The 16711-nt window shown below is 39.6% G+C and overlaps 1 protein-coding gene across 1 annotated transcript in view; it reads right to left on the bottom strand.

Moving 5' to 3' along the window:
- Positions 1-15281, bottom strand: part of COL5A2 (collagen type V alpha 2 chain) — a 108026-nt gene extending 92745 nt beyond the window's left edge. Inside the window, exon 1 of the mRNA XM_074145825.1 lies at positions 15182-15281. Within this exon, the coding sequence (XP_074001926.1) occupies positions 15182-15281 (100 nt within the window). The remainder of the gene's footprint in view (positions 1-15181) is intronic.
- Between the last annotated feature and the right edge of the window lie 1430 nt (positions 15282-16711).

Genomic DNA, 16711 nt, shown 5'->3' with positions numbered 1-16711 from the left:
AGAAGGTGGTCACTGTGTGAATGAATCTGTAGGGAGGGCTTTCCCTACTGAGTGGTCCCCATCAGTACCCGAAGAGAACGCTCAGAATCAGCAGACAGCTGGAAACAGATGTCTCATCATTCTATGCTTCCATTCCCTCACCTACGAGCAGTGCAACATCCTTAATGCATAAAGAATTTAGGCGTAACGCATTGGTATGTAGACTGTTTTGGAAGGGGATGCCATTTTATTATGATGTAGCAATATGATACTTTCAAAATAATCCAGAAATAAAATGCATTTCAAAGTCCACATAATTCAGGAATATTAAAATATGATTAATGAGGCACTTTAATAGATATTGAGAAAAATTTCTCTTCAACTTTCTATTTCCTGTTTTAAATCTCTATCAGTGCTTGAAGAACAAAAATGTTACTGCTTTCTTGGAACTTTAGTGCCAAGTCGCACAAATCAGAAGAGCTCGTAATACTGGCTGAGATGTGCACTGCACAGGAGCTAGACTATGCTGCACATAGGCTCCTGAATTTCCTTTAGAAACGTATTCCCTTAGAATCAGACCTCAAGCACCTGAAATCCTGGTATTATATTTTTTACTATTAATTCCTTATGAACGTAGCTAACACTTGAAACTGAGTGGAAAACTTTCCTACACAGCCAACAACTGATTAACTTCAGGTAATTGCTGGAGTATTCACATGTAATATAAGTAGAGAATTCAAACACACGACGACTCAGAGAGAATACTCCTTAATCAAAAAAAACAAAGCCAGTTTGGATCAAAGGGACTTCTAATATGTTTAAGTTTTTTCTACTCTGTTCTGTTCTTCTTAATATTCTTATACAATCTGAGTAACATATATACCAGCCTGTCCAAGGCTTCACCAAATCTTTCCTTTTTACTAGATAAGGGATGTTCATGCCCAGACCAAAAAGTACATATTAGCATACACACTAGTGACATTTCTTTCTGCAGTAAGTTTCTCTGAGTAAGCACCATCTAAAGCACTGGTGCAACACATGACTTGATCTTTAATCGCATATGACACACCAGAAGTTTCACAGGCTACAAAAACCTCAATTTTGCAAGCATGTCAGACTCTTCATAATACATCAGTGAGTGTATTAACACAGGTGCTGGAAAACTCATTATACATTTAGTTGGACTGAAAGAAAAACATTGCCCTTCAGGCACTGCGCATGAAGACAATTCCATTTGCAAAAGCAGAGCTGTCTGGTAGCAGGCTCCTACATGTTTCCCACAGGACGGGAATTAAAAAAAAGAAAAAAAAGAAAAAAACCCCAAGAAAACTAGCGTAAGCTAGAACAGAGGAAAAAGGAATTTTGAGGAAATACTTTGTGTTCTTTAGTAGTACATATATCAGTAGGGTTAATGGCAAAATCTGCAAGTTCTTCCAGCTCCAAATCTATTACTGGGCTACAAAAATGTATAGCAGAGCTATACAAGAATTGCACGTCTACACCACCCGCGGGAACAGGGGATATGTTTAGTTCATTAAGATCGAAAAAAACATTTCAGATGCCTGAAGAGATTATGCTACATTGCCCCAAAAATACTAATATAATTTCTATAATTGCATACCATCTGTAATGGTCTACAGGTTACACAGCAGTTGCTTTTTCTTTTTAATACCTGTATTCCTGAAAAATTGACTTTGCTGTTCCTAAGCAAACTGAAGATATTAGCTAAGTTTTTCAGACAGAGGCTGTTGTCAGCCAGAACCATATGTAATTTCTTTTATTAAACTTGCCTTAGTCAGTGCTGTGTGATACCGTTTGTTGTTGTCTTCTCAGGGTAAGGCTACCAATACTAGAAGCATTGCTTTTATGGGACACACGAAGGGGCAAGACAAGCTTCTCCTGCATTAGCTCTGAATTTGCCAAATCCCCCTCTTCCTCATATTAGATAACTCCAGGAGGAAGAGGAGAAAAACTATAAGCAAAAATAAACCCCAAACCCCAACAAAACTTACACCACCACCTGTGGAAAAACAGACACCTTCTACCAAGACAAGTACTAAGAGAATCAGGATTAAGCAAGATCTAGCGTCAAACTTCACAGTTTGTTAGATATCAAAAGGGCTCAAAATAAGTAGCTATTTGTCTTGCCTGACTATGACAAATGTCCTAAAGCTGACTCTGCCATTTTAATAAACAGTTACAAGTCAATGCTATCTGCAAAAGCAGGAGCATCAGAATCCTGGTATTTACATTTCATTGTGGACTGCCTAAACATTGTATAAACAAATGACTTAGAATTTTCTAAGTCTTGCAGACTTCAAGGAGGAATTTCAGTCTTTCACCCTCCACAAGGAAGGAGATTAGGAGATTAAAAAAGGAAAAAAAACAGAGTGAGCAAACACACAAGATAAGATGGAGAGTGAATTTAGCTATCTTATAAAGAAATAAAATCCAATTAAGGGGAAAAACATCATTCTGATTTCTGTTTTTTGTGACCAGAAGTATAAACTGGTAGTTCTAACAAACAATCACTGGAGAGTAGTTTCAGTAAAAGCGTACCCTTTTGCTAAACCAGTCCCAAACCTATGGTTTCACAGTAAACAACTGAACGTCAGAAGAGGAGTAACTCCATTAATCCTAACCAGATTCAATCTTAGGTGGTTATACTGGGAGATAGTAGGGATCCATTAAAACCACCCTTTTTCTTGTGTGAAAGTGGAAACAAAAGGACAAACTGGAGAACGGCCTTTACACGTAGGCTCAAGACAGCCTATACTGTAATGCATTACAGTAACTGCTGCAGTGTCTTACAGCTCTCTCCAAGATCAAAGCCCTTCAGTAACTATTTGATGAAGCTATACGTTCCTGGATCCTAAGACTGCCCCAGCTCGTTTGAGTATCAGTTGGTGGCTAGTAAGTTGGGATAAAAATACTATCCAACAGTGCATGCTTTCACTTCAACTCATCGTCTTTCAGTCCAGACCAGCCTTATCTCACAAGCAGTGATGCATTTGAAGTATATTTCCAGACTCTTTTTTTCAGAAGCTTAAACATTTAATCCATGGGATAAGTAGACTTAAAAAAAAAAAAATAAAAAATAAGGCAGCAAAAGCAGAATGTCTTAATTCTTTTCTCAAGAGCTCTATTCCCCAAGTAGTACCAATGAAGTAATTTGGGCTTTGAAAGCAGGGACATTTGCTGCAGACGTGAAGAAGAGCAGCAGGAACTTGCTGTCTCACATGGTATTTTGAAATTGTGTGTCATGAATTGCTCACTTGTGATTCCTGTCCCACTAACAGAAATGCGGGGAACTATCACACCAGAAAGTTTCTTCACATGGCATTGCGTCAACACTCACTGACATTTATAGGACTTAGACTAAGCTTAGACTTTCCAGGCACAGACACATCTCCAAGTACTAACCATCACTCCAGCCTAGGGCTCCTAAAACACTCTTCCAGGCAGAACTACAGATTAGGATGCTATACACACCAAATGTGTGATTGGGCATGCTTCATTCTGTCCCAAACTTGAGGTTTTAATGAACATTTTATAGCTTCACATAAAATGTAGCAGGAGTTCATCTATCATACATAGCACATGGATCATCTTTAGAACCCCAAAAGCCTTAACTGGATTGTTCTTCCGTACTGAGATTATGCAAGGACCTTTCCTTTGTCAGATTTGAGCACAGAGCCAACTCGAACCAAAGCCACTGAGATTCCTTTGGTTCACCCTGAAACCAGAAACTGAGCCATGCTTGTGTGCTGACGTTTACTCAAGACTGGAAGCAACCTTCAGTCAAAATCAAGTGATTTTGTGCAAAAGGATAACAAAACAGTATAGATTAATCTGGGAGATGATTACAAAAAGGTTGCATAGCTCTAATACTCCAGTGATAATAGATTTTAAAAACACTGCTCATATGAAAATGCCTATGTGCACTTAACATTTTTCAGTACAACTGATAAAAGATTTCTAAGATAGCTAGTCTTTTACTACAAGTAATTCTTACTTCAGATGAGCAGATCCTGACATGTGTTGCTGCCCTCTAAATGAAAAACTGAAATAATTAAAATTTTCATTCATTAAGGGGCAAACAAACTAGATATAAGTCATCCCATTAGAAGAAATAAGGCTATTCATGTGCTTCAAGTTAGGTTCTAAAGTAGTCTGCTGAATGAGAGATTTGAATCACCAAATATTTACTTTCTGCGTTCATTACATTCAAACACAAACAAAATAAAGTGCCTATCTTGCATAGTGCCTATAAAACAGACACATTCCATCCTGCAGAAGTTTCCTAGGAAACCAGAGAAGGCTCAAAGAAGCAGAGAACAGCTGGAAAAAGAAAAAACAACCACACACACACAAAAAAGGCCACCCCAAAGAACTAAGTGCTCCATATCCTCAATTTTAAAACCATTAGAAAGATATCACTAATAAGAATTAGAGTAGTGCAATTCACACTGGTTGGCCTCAGCATTTTTCAGAAGGGCAAACATGCACAGCCTGAAGAGATCCACATTTAACTCTTCTCTCCCCATTACCCCAACCTGCCCCCCAAAAACCTAAAAAAAATCCCAAGAAGTGTGAACACTGATACGATGTGGTAAAGCTGCAAAGTTTTGGTCTGCACAGTAAAAGAAAGGCCAACCTCACAGAGAGCTGTGCTTACTGAAACCTTACAGCAAGCAACAGTCTATGTGATTCACTGTCTAGAGATTTCTTTGCTGAGGAGCCAGATTCCACTTCTGAAACTAGTCAGCTATTCATCATGAAAATCCATGCAATACAAGAAATATATTATTAGCATGATGACTCAGTATGTATATTACAGTAGCACCCTAAGGCTCTATTTGATATCAAGGGTGCTTTGTGCTCAGCACTGCACAAATTCATAGGAAGGTCCTGCACTTTCCAGTAACAACATACAATCAAAGCATGCCCAAACTACTCAATCTCAGTATCCAGGTTTAGATAAAGTTTTCTATCACTACAGCAAACATTTCAACCAGAAAAAAATTAAAAAAAAAAAAAAAAGAAAAACAAGGACAATTTTTCTAACCTCAGTCCTAATTTTTGAAGTAGGCTTCCGGCAGTCTGCCAGTCATTAGTATAATTCCAATATTCAGTGCTGTCACAGCAGCCATACTGTCGTGTTGGCTCTTCTTTCCTCACATGGCTCCATTTTCCATGTTCTGCTTTGCTTGTCGCCAGGCTTGATGCCTCTTACATCAGGTTCTTCCCTTGCTTTGTTGCCAATGCAAGTTCCAGTATTTTCTCACTCTTGCCAAAGCAAGCCTTTAAACATCTGGAAATCATCCTCCATTACTTTCACCAGAGAGATGTGTCTGCCTTGCAATGTAGTTCCCATACAGTGAGAATGTCTGATGCCTTAAGACATCACACTATAATATATATTTATATATATAAAATGCACTACATATTTAACACACTATATATTACACTATTCTAAAATTTAACATGCAGTAAGTTACAAACACACATGATTTTTTTTTAAAAGTTTAAGCATATATACATGTAGGTTTACAGCCGAAACCATTCCTGATTTGAGTTATAAATTACAGATATTTAAAATAAATATGGAACAATACATTACACTCAGAATTGTGTTCCTTTTCTACTGCATGCAATTTGAAATTGAAATATATTATTTTTTCACTATGATTTCTAAAAAAAAAAAAAAAAGCAAGCCCTTAATGGACAAAATGAGATTTCAGTTGTAAAAGTGGGAGTCTTTTGTATGATCTGCCTGCAGATGACATCAAAGTGCTATGATTTGAATAGTGGGTCTATGAAAGTCTTAATCGTGTCTTCAGAAGTTGTTGCTACATGCATTCCCCTTCACTACTCAGACAATTCAAGCTGTTTTAAAAGGTTCAGTTTTATAAAATACAGGATGGCTAACAAATCAGATGCTGTGTGATACAAGGTACAGAGTATGTATAATGCAACAACTCTGTCCTGTAAGCCCTTTGTCAAAAACATTGTTTTAATTCCTCATATGCCTAAAGAAACACTGCCAAAGCTGATGTACAGCATGTGAAAAGCTCTTCCATGTTCTGAATGAGTGAAAGAAAATACACCTTCAACATCAGAGGTTCTTTAACTCCATCATGAAGCTAAGAAGCTGACTACCTTTTCTTTTAGAAATGAATAGATTTTCATGCAATAGGGTGTGTTGGGCTTGGGGTTTTTGTAATAAAAGAAGTCACTTCTTGAATGGAAAATTAATGCAGAGGAAAAGAGATACTACTTTCTGTCTATGCCTCTAAAGCAGTGGAAAATGCAAGCTATTTCCACTCCTTTTCCACAGCCTGAAGTCATGATAGGGCAATAATGCCTCAGTTGCAGAGAAACAAGGGCTCCTTGAGAGGTATGAGGATCTCAACCTCACACCTGATGCCTCTGTGGAGGTTTCTGCCTCTTTTGCTTTCCTTCATCTTCCCTTCTTAGAGCTTTGGACACACTGAGGATTATTCAGTCCGGCAGGTGTGCACATGGCAAAAACCTTGAATAAAAGATATTCAGTGCTCAAGAATATCTGTCCTATTCAAGTCTGGGTCCCCTAATTTTCCGTTTTACCATCCTTTTTTTCCCGCCATATATTACCACTTAGGTAAACACTGGATTTCATCACTGAAGGAGGAACAAAAGCCTCTTGTCCTTTTCCTCTGCCTAATGGGTCATGAGAACTATATTTTTCTTTACCAAGTCCTACTATGTGACAAAGAAAAGCATCCTTAGTTTTAGTCCCCTCTGATCACAGAGCACAACACAAACTCTTGTTGTTACCATCACTCCAGCCTACACTTTTCTAAGATAATTCTCCTCTGTGTATCTTACTCATATTTTTGCACAGATGGCAAGTATTTCATTCCTCACTATCATCTCTGAATTTCATTAATATCCTGTTTCTTTCCTGATCTAGTCTGTGAAACCATGAGATTTCATCACAATAAAGATACATTACTCTTAATCATGCACGTACATTTCCCCCGCCACTCACAACACCAACACCCAAGCCAACACTAACTTTAAGATTTCATAAGACAGTGAACCAAATGCTTTACAAGCAGTCAAATGCTTTTACATCAACACAGCATAAAGCCATCAAGCAGTAGCCTTTTAAAATTAGCAGTGGGGGAACTCCACAATGTCCTTCCCTGTAACAACAGCCATGTAAATTATAATTCTACAGTACACACAATGAACAAGGCTAAAGTTCTCTCTTAGGGGACACATAGTTGCTGCAGTACCATCTGCAAGGCTGACCCCTAAAATATTTTGAACGATCTGTTCATATCTCCAAAGACACGAAGTCTAATAGATTTTCAAGCTTGATGAATAAATGATGAATTTTCCAGAACTATAATAAATGGCCTTTCCTTGTACAAATAATACCTGACAGCTAAAGACACCTTCAGCCAGATCCGTATCAGCAGTCATGCTGCCAGGCAACATTGAGCCAGGACAGCCCCAGAACCACAACATGCTTTGCTAGCTGGAGCCCTCAGTGGTTTATCTCCATTTTAGTTGATTTAGTTGGCAGGTTTCTATGGGCCTGGTCACAGCTACCACAGAGAATGCTCTCCTTTCTTGACCTTAATTCCTTGTGCAAAGCACCACTACCACTGGGAGTAGGACACACGTGAAGATAACAGACATTAAAGTATATAATCATTTTCTGATGAGAAGAGGAATTTCAGGAAACCCCCAGGAGTCTTAGAGAAGGCTCATCAATAATGTAAATGAGAAAGCCAAAGATAGATCACACTTTCTTAAAAAAGGAATACATATTTATTTTTAACAATAATCATAATTCAGGTAACCTAATGTTCATAATTCAGGGAAACTTGATTTCCCTAAAATAGTGCTAATAGCTTAAAGATGGCTAAATTGTCCCTATGCTTAATAAACTAATCATATATCCTACTCTAAAGGAAGTTCCTCTTGCCAGTGAGATTTCAATTATTTATCTCAACAACATGCCATGGAATGCTCTTACTCAGCCACTGAATATGAGGTTCAGTACTTGTAAAACTTAGGGCACTGCAGCTGAGGCAAAGAACCACTTTACGAAAGACAGAAAGAGAGACAAAAACAATTATCATAGGATAGCAATCACCACGGTATTACATCACATATTCATTATATCAAAGGATTTGGTAGAACCCTGTAAAGAAAATATTTCAGAAAAGTTGAGTGGAAAACAGGCCATCAAGCAAGACAGCTTCCATTCACTGTTTCTGCTTTAATTTTTCCCTTTAATATTTTGCTCTTGGCCTATTGGGATATTTAACAAGAGACATGAGACCTCAAATTGGTAAGTGATTTTTAAAATAAATCAATCAATCAATCAAGGTCGTCTGTGATCTCTGGGACAGAGAGGACTGCTTTAAATAAAACTCAGCACAAACTCTGAGGTTACCTGTAGTAACACAGCTATCCGGGGACGGGTGACAGGAGTTCTCTGCAAATGAGGAACAGTTTCTTCCTGGCTTTCAGCCTGTATTTTCATTACCGTTTTAACGTGCAGTATTAATTTTGGAGCAATTGGGCCAGGACAGACTCATGATGATACTTGTTCTCTCCCTCAATCTCTTCGTGCACTACACGGTCATTGTGCCGTTAATCCTTCACTTCAGATGGTCAGCTTGCTGAAGGATGCTGGCAAGCGTTTCATGACCAAAGAGTATTTGGAGAAGATATTGTATGGACCTTCTCAGCCAGACATCTACTGCACAGCAGGGAACAGGCCTCAGTGTGACAGTTTACTCTTCTGTTCCTACTCTAAATGAGTTCATGTCCAAAACTCTGAATTCCTGCCAGCAGTATCAGAGTAACTGCTTGTGTTTCTATTCAGCCACATTATCCAAAGAACAGGGGCACAGAGATTCAAATTAATTATTTAGTCCTCCCATGCTACTGTTACATAGTCCAAAGGCTATAAATGAAAACTAGTGGAGACACAAAGCACTGTGGAAGTTTTTCAGTATAAAAACTACTCTATTATATCATTCTCCCAACTGTACTATTTACAAAGCTGCAGAAAAATACAAATTCTCCAAAACTCCAATCAAGTTTCAGCCGGCAGCAGCATGGCCAAGGAATAACGTTAGACCAGCTCTCCAAAGACAAGACCTATCTTCAGCAGCTAATAACAACGGAATCCCAAGGGTCTGCATGAATAGAGTTCCCTGTACAGAGCGCATCCCACCGCTGGCCCTCTGACAATCATTCTTAGTCTTCGTGCTTATATAACACATGACCCTTCTGCAGCAAATGCGGGTGGGATCGTGGAATAATGGAATTGTTTCTCACTACAAGAATAAAAGACAGCACAGCAGGCTATGAAAAATGTATGTTGCTTACTCAGAAAAGATAATTATAAGTAACAGTTTGGATATTTTAATTACTACAGCACTGAGGGCTTATCAGCATCCAAAGCTTCCTGTGTGCTATTTTTTTCATAACCACAAGTCAACCTATAAAACAAGAATTTATACGAACAAATTCTTGGGTCACCTCCTATAGACAGTATCACTGTTTTATTCTTTCTGGTAGTTCAGCAACAGCAGTAACTCTTCACATTTCTCAGAATTTAAGTCAGGAAAAGCATAAATCATAGAACATAATCTGTGACAAAAACTGTGGAGAAAAGGCGTAATTTGTACACACCTAATGTATTGATTACACAATGTCACCTCTTATCTTCAAAGTGTTACATGACTTATAAACTATTTTTCTCCAGCTTGAAAGTACCAGATTTCCTGAGTAACTGAAGAACACTTACTTTATACTACTGAAAGAAACACATTATCCTCATTCCCTTCTCGTTACGCTTTGAATTAATGCATCAGACATTCCAATTCAAATTATACCTGACCTTCTACATGTGACAGTCTCACCAGGGCTTTTGAGGGGCAGTTTAACAAGGTGGGTCTGTTGCAGTTTGAGATTTCAAGCAGCGAGTGCAACAATCTTTCCTCGTGCTCTGAAAGTTCCAACTCCAAGAATCCTTTGTCAAAAACTGAAATTCCAAGTTAATCTGATTAATTTATTCATTTTACACTAAAGGATTCTTGGTTTTGCCCTGTGCATTAAATTAAGAATAGGTTCTTTTGTCTATAAAATAACTTGAAGTGCAAGCCCAGTCTCTCTTGATTGACCCAACTGAGAATCCATTAGATTGGCACTTTGATTTGTTCTTTCTAAGAAGAATTTTTGAGAAAAAAGTTTGTATCATTACAACCTTAAACACAAAAATGTGCAGGGTCACAAAGACAAACATGGGTGAAACAATCAGTGTACATGTAAGGATAGCTCACATGCCTCCAGTTGGAATTTCGACTATTTTTTATTATTACTTTATTATTTTTTGGCTCTGAGTTCGTTGCCTTTCTTTGAATGTGGAAAAATAGTTGCACACAGGCCATGAACATCTGCTCGGTTTTTTTAAAGGATCATAGTGTTGCATGAAGGTCTGCCTTCAGAGCTTCTGCTTCCCCACACGTACGCACAAGAATCCCTATGTTAACCCAGATAGAAATAGTAAATACTACTTAAACACCAGATGCTGTTCCTAAGCAGGGGCTTCCTAGGTAAATTTATAATAAAGTGAGGATTTGGTCGGACAATTATTTTTTTCTGAAAACTTCTAAAGAATTAACAAATTGAAAAAGGTTAAAAGGTTTATTTATATGATAATATACATTATTGTTAAACAGGACCGATCCTGCAATGTTTTACTTGAACAAATCAACCTGAGAGAATGTTATCATATTGAAACAAATTGCAAAAATGAAAGGGCTTCACTAAGAAATGAAGTGTGAGCATGCCAAAATGTGAATAAGAGCATGAAATGACCATTTGGTTTCTATAGCAATAATCTATATTTGTAAACATTGTGGCAAAAAAATGCCTACACTAACAACCATAGCACACAATTATTCTTCAACTACAAAGTATTTTCTAAAAAACCAAGTTAATGTGGATAGCTTAACATGACCCTCAATTTTATGTATTCCATAATTTTGAGCAAAAGTTTAGTCAGTCTGAGCAAGAGGACTCTTCTTGAGGACTTTTGTAATGGAAATTTCTGTGCAGAGTCTCCTTCCCACACTTTTACAGGCAGGGGAGCCAACCACAAATATTCAGAAGTCATGAGTCGGTCCCCAAAGAACTGTGACTTTTTTGAAATAAATAATGGATTCCCATTTTCTGCTTGTTTAGAGCTATAATCACTTCTATTTTTGAGTTATTTGCTATGATTAGACCACAAACATAGATACCTATGCACACAGACACACACGTGCACGCTTTCTCATTTAGACAGTAGAGGTACACATATAAGTGAATGATCCTCGGATCTAGAACTTTGCAGGAAAATAAAGAAAGAATCAAGGATCATAAAATCCTCACTAAAAATGTAAGAATTAGCAAGACAGAGTTCTGGTGGTGTTTTGTTGTGGGTTTTTTTTCCTTTCATATCATTCTCCGTAGGAGATTAGAGGACTCTTTACAAAGGTGAAAGACCCATAAAAACCAAAGAAGCATCAGGCTTGAGTGCTCACAGCACACAAGCTACAGCAGACTTTGCTTTCCCATCATACTCCCAACACCTGTCCCAGTGAGGAGATTGTGCAATGTAGTAACCTCTTTTCTCCCTAAAGATAATATCTCTAATACCAGTGAGGGGATAATTGACATTTAACAGCTCCCATTTAACCAGCTCAGCTGCTTCTGTCTCCGTTAAGGCCAGTCCATTCTCCTCTCTCCTTTGCACAATTTCCAGACAAAGTGAAAGACCTCAGGAATTCAAGGAAGTCAAAGAGGATGATGAATTCAAGTGGCAGGACCGTTGTTTTCACTTGTTCACACTGTGCAACGAGGCAAATTAGGTACTTTTAAATCAATACTAGGGCTCACATTGATCTGAGCTGAAGTAGGGCTGACACCACAAAAGTGGGATAGGGAAGGATAAATCACCACACAATTCACAGGCAAGGGTGTGTTGCAGAAACTAATGAGAACCTAAAGGCAGTTGTAGGATTGCAGTGAGAAATATGGGCAATACTGGTGGCAATAGACCATTACTGCCATGCCCACGTGGAATTTTAGCAGACAAATCCTCTTGAAGGAGGTGGTTCCCACAATTTCAGCTCTGATTCAAGTTTACCGATATTTTCCACTGAAGGTGTGTTTCTAGTTTTCTTAAATAACTTTTAAGAAAGCAATTGCATTTACAGTCACAAGTGGATGGGAAAGGAACCCAGAAGCATGCACAGCTCCTGCTTGTAGTTTCCTCTATCCTCAGTCCTAAGGAAAGAGGAAAGATTATACAGTGTGAGAAAATCCCTACATCAAAGGTTCAGGGCTTCCAAGTATGCCAGTGCTTAAACAGCACATAATTTCAGCCATCTTTTTGGCTCTACTGCATTTCTGAACTAGCCTAGGCCACTACACAGAAATTAAAACCAGGATCTTTCAGTCTTTCTAGGATTTTGCAGTGCTGACTTTATTCCTAAATAACTTTTAAATAAGCAGATTTAAAACAGCCAGTCTTGAAATGACCAACTCTGCTGCGCTAGGTTTGAAAGCGTCCGTTTTTCACATTTTTACATGCATTTTAAGCATGTGTACTATATAGCACTACAGGCCAAGTGCTCTTGAGCAAAACAGATCAACCTGCAATGATTCCAAGGGAAAAAAAAAAAAAGTAATATAGAAACTGGTATTGCTTAAAAGCACAGCAATGCTAAGTGCCAAAAAAATTGTTAAGCAGTACGTTTGGTTTAACCAAGTATTACAGCTCTTTTATTAAAAAAAAAAAAACAAACCGATTTTACCTGCTTTATTATATTAAACTTATCTATAAATATCGCATTCATTGTGACAAATTCCGTAACATACTTTTGCAAAAGCTATTTCTTTCTTTCATTGTGGTTGAGACTGACAAGCAGTATTTAACCCTTCTCATTTTTTTTAGGATTGGCATGAAAAATGACCACTAAAAGTACCTTCTGAAAGTCTGATAGTTTTTTACTAATCTAAGCTTCCTGAAGTGCCTTCCTTGCTTCTCCAGACACCTCCAATATTTGTTTACTGTAACACCTATGATCAGGTGACACATTGACCAACTCAATGGGGAGAAGTGAAGCAGCTGTACAGCCAAAATCACCTGTAGCACAATACAGTGTACGCTGGTCTTACTGCACAAGTACTAAACACAAGACAGACGGAAAGGTAAAAACCTCCCCATTCTGCAGCATTTGTGGGCTTCAGTCAGGAACTAAATCAAAACTGAAACCCCCTTGTTTATGCAATTAAATCAGACCAACATGTAGGATGTACCCCCCCCCCTTCTTCCTCACAGTGCACCATCCCTCACACCACACTCAAATAGCTTGTGAAGGGGAGGGGTTGTTTTTATTTTTAATATAATGGACACTGGAGAAGCAGCTTCCTCATATGTATGGTAGACAAAAGCTATTGCATTCTCAAGCAGGAAAATGAATAAGTGAAGTAAGTGCAAACAGATGTCACTAATTTATTACAATGTATTTTGCTCTCTGACTTACCACATATCTCTGAGTTTCCTCAGCCATCAGCGTATGGGAAGTACATCCCAGAAGGTGTTGCTGGAGTACTTGCTCATCCCATAATTTCCATAATAGCAACAAACTATTAACCCCACAAAAATCTCACATAAAAGTTGCCTTAAAAAAAAAATAAAAAAAATCAGAGCTATCATTTTTACTAAAGATACTAAAAAATGAAGTCATTATTTTCACAAGTGTTTTCTTTGTTATTATACGTATCTGAAAAATGTATAACATATGTCCCCCTTTATGACAAGTATATGAATTATACTCCCGAGATTATACAAAGTGCCCCCTCTACGGGACTTCTTACACAGCTGTGCATAGTCAGGAGAGTCTCATTTTGCTTTGCAGAACAAAAGTTTCCAAACTATTGCAGTGTTTTATTCATCAGACTTTGACTCCTCCTCACTTGTGCAATGCATCATATTACCAGAGAAGTTCTGCTATGAGAAAAATGGAACTCTTTGAAATACAAGATAAAAGAATTGCAAACTGTATTGTAGGGTAACGTACTAGTCCCTTTGTTGGGCATCATTTAGAAAAGAAGCCACTGTTACACATGAGAAGCCCAGGAAGTATGTTCGGGAGTACAATAGCTACGGACTGTCCCACCACAACCAGTCTGCTCACATTTCAGGAAACCAACATACAGCACGACATCCATCCAGACTGATGAAAGAGCACAATCGCTACGCTTTCTCCTGACCATCAATCTCTCTCTCTCTCGGAGGCATTGAAATGATATTAAAGAAAAACGGATATAAAGCAGCCTAAGAAAGTTCAGGTTACACGGGTCAGGTACGCAGCTTGCCAGCCCTCCTGCCCTTCAGAGGGCTACAGACCGCCGCTGCTTCACTAAAGTAGCCCCCCGGGGTGAGGGGGGGGGCGGGAACGGGACGAGGGGAAGGCGGTGTGCCATCGCAGCCTGCCCCGGGGGATCAGACAGCCCCTCCAGGAACAGCCAGGGGAGGAAGGAGACGGAGAAGGAAAGAAAGGAGGAGGGAAAGAAAAGGAGTGGAGGAAAAAGAAAAAAAAAAAAGAAAGAAAGAAAGAAAGAAATGAAAAAAGGAAATCCACGTTTCTGTATTTCTCTCAAACAAAGAATGTGAGAAAGCAGATGTAGTCCAGCGCAAACGACTCCGCCCTGCGAGGCTGGTGTGTTTACTTCTCCCAGCTCGGCTGCCCGGCGGCTCTCCAGCCCGCAGCCTGCCCTCAGCCCCGTCCCGACCGCTTTCTTTTGTTGCAAAAACTTCCCGGTGGCCCCAGCCCCAGCGCTCCGCGGCACCTCCCGGTGTGCCATCATCATCATCATCCATCCTTCCTCCCGCTCCCCGCGCCCGCAGCCAGCGCCGCAAAACCGCGGCTTTGAAAGTCTCCTTCTCTCTTCTGGTCAGAAGCCCGAAGCGCAAGCCTCGCTGCCCCTTTCCCGGTCTGTAAGAGCAAAAGTCTTGTTACTCTTCTACCCCAGAGGATTTTCCATTCCGCTTATTAGCCAGATCACACACTAAGCACACTGCATGCAAAGAGGGGGGATCGTTATACTTTTTTTAGAGGGAGAGAGAGAAACTCACCACCGTCATATTCTTCCTCTTCTTGCGCCTCTATGGTTACAAATCGCCCTAATAAAGCGGCAAGGATGAAAAAAGTTCTCGTTTGTACCCAGACTGCCATCATGCCTAGATATTAGACATGTATCCTCCCAAGCAGCAGAAAGTGCAGAAACGTTAAGGTTATTTTAGCACCATGAAGCCAGCTGGGGAGTCTTTCTGCCTTTCAGCATCAGTTCCAGGACAAAGTCTGCCGGCCCTTTTTTTCAGCACCAGCTCCAGCTCAGTCTGCTAACACTCCTTTCAGGGGATGCAGCTTTAAATAGGAAGAATGCTGCCTCCACTTCTCTTCCTGCCCCTTTTCAGCTCGTTCAGGCTCCTAATCATCCACTCCCTGCCAAGCAACAGTCTGATTGATGGTAAATAACCGAATCAGAGCTGGCTTCACTCTTCCTTGAACTTTTCTCTGTATGAGTAGAGTACACTTGCGGGATGTTTTCCTGCTGCTGTGCAGTGCCTGTGCTGTGACAGGACCATTTATTAAGAAAGCTCTGTAAGAAGCTGTCAGGAAGAGAAAGCTCTGCCTCTAACACACCCAGCCCGCACTTCCTGGGAATGGAGGGTATAGCCCCATTTGGAGCTGATTCCCTTTTTAGGAACTTGATCCTTTCCAGCTTGCTGAGAGGAGGATTTCCTCTTCTCCCTTGATAACTGTTCCCCTGCCTTGCTGTAGCTGCACTATCAAACACCACTCCAGTCCCTTGAGAGGGGCCACAGAACTACCAAGGCAGCTTGTTTCAGGAACCTGCAAAAAAACGCCTTTCCCCCCCAAAGGGAATAATCTTTCTCAAATGAGCTCTTTTTTGAATAATCTTTCCTCAAATTTTTAGTATGTTCTATATTTACAGTCCTATCGGTTGGCAAGACTATAGCAAATCTCTGGAAGATGCTCTACACCTCTAACAGCAGAATGACAATCCAAATTCTCCGAGGCTCCCCACCTCCGTTCCCTGACAACTGGAAACCTACCTAAGCCCCAGCCTTGTATTTAGCCCTTAACAATGCGCCTTAATTAGCATTCTAGCGTGGGCACTAAGTAAATCTCTCTTTTGTGGATCACTTGCAAGTGGGAGTAGGATGCTAGATTTTTTTCTTCCCACAGTGTTTATATGGTCTGCGGAGCTCCATCACTAATCCCCTCATTTGCTAAGGACTGGGGTCACCTATACTTGCTGCAGGGAAATGCATATTCATCTGTTGGGAAGTTTTCTATCTTTAGCCATTTCAGCTTGAAAACAATTGCATTTGAAGTGGATACAGTGAGAAGTAAGCCTCTCTGCCTGGATTTGTGCAGGCTGGCAACACTAGCCCACTCCGCTTACCATAGCATGATTTAGCAGCTGTCAGTGATGCAATATCCTAAAGCCTGTGAAGTTTTCTTCTGTCTCTTCAAAAGAGCAGCATGCCCAGAAGAGGAAAGGTAACCCAAAAAAATGGTACAGTACTGCAATGCTACATCATACCCACTCTAGTACCAAACCCAGAAATTAACAT

This window comes from Numenius arquata, chromosome 3 (assembly GCF_964106895.1).
Source record: "Numenius arquata chromosome 3, bNumArq3.hap1.1, whole genome shotgun sequence".
NCBI classification, from domain to species: domain Eukaryota; kingdom Metazoa; phylum Chordata; class Aves; order Charadriiformes; family Scolopacidae; genus Numenius; species Numenius arquata.
This window is presented reverse-complemented; position numbering and strand designations above follow the sequence as displayed.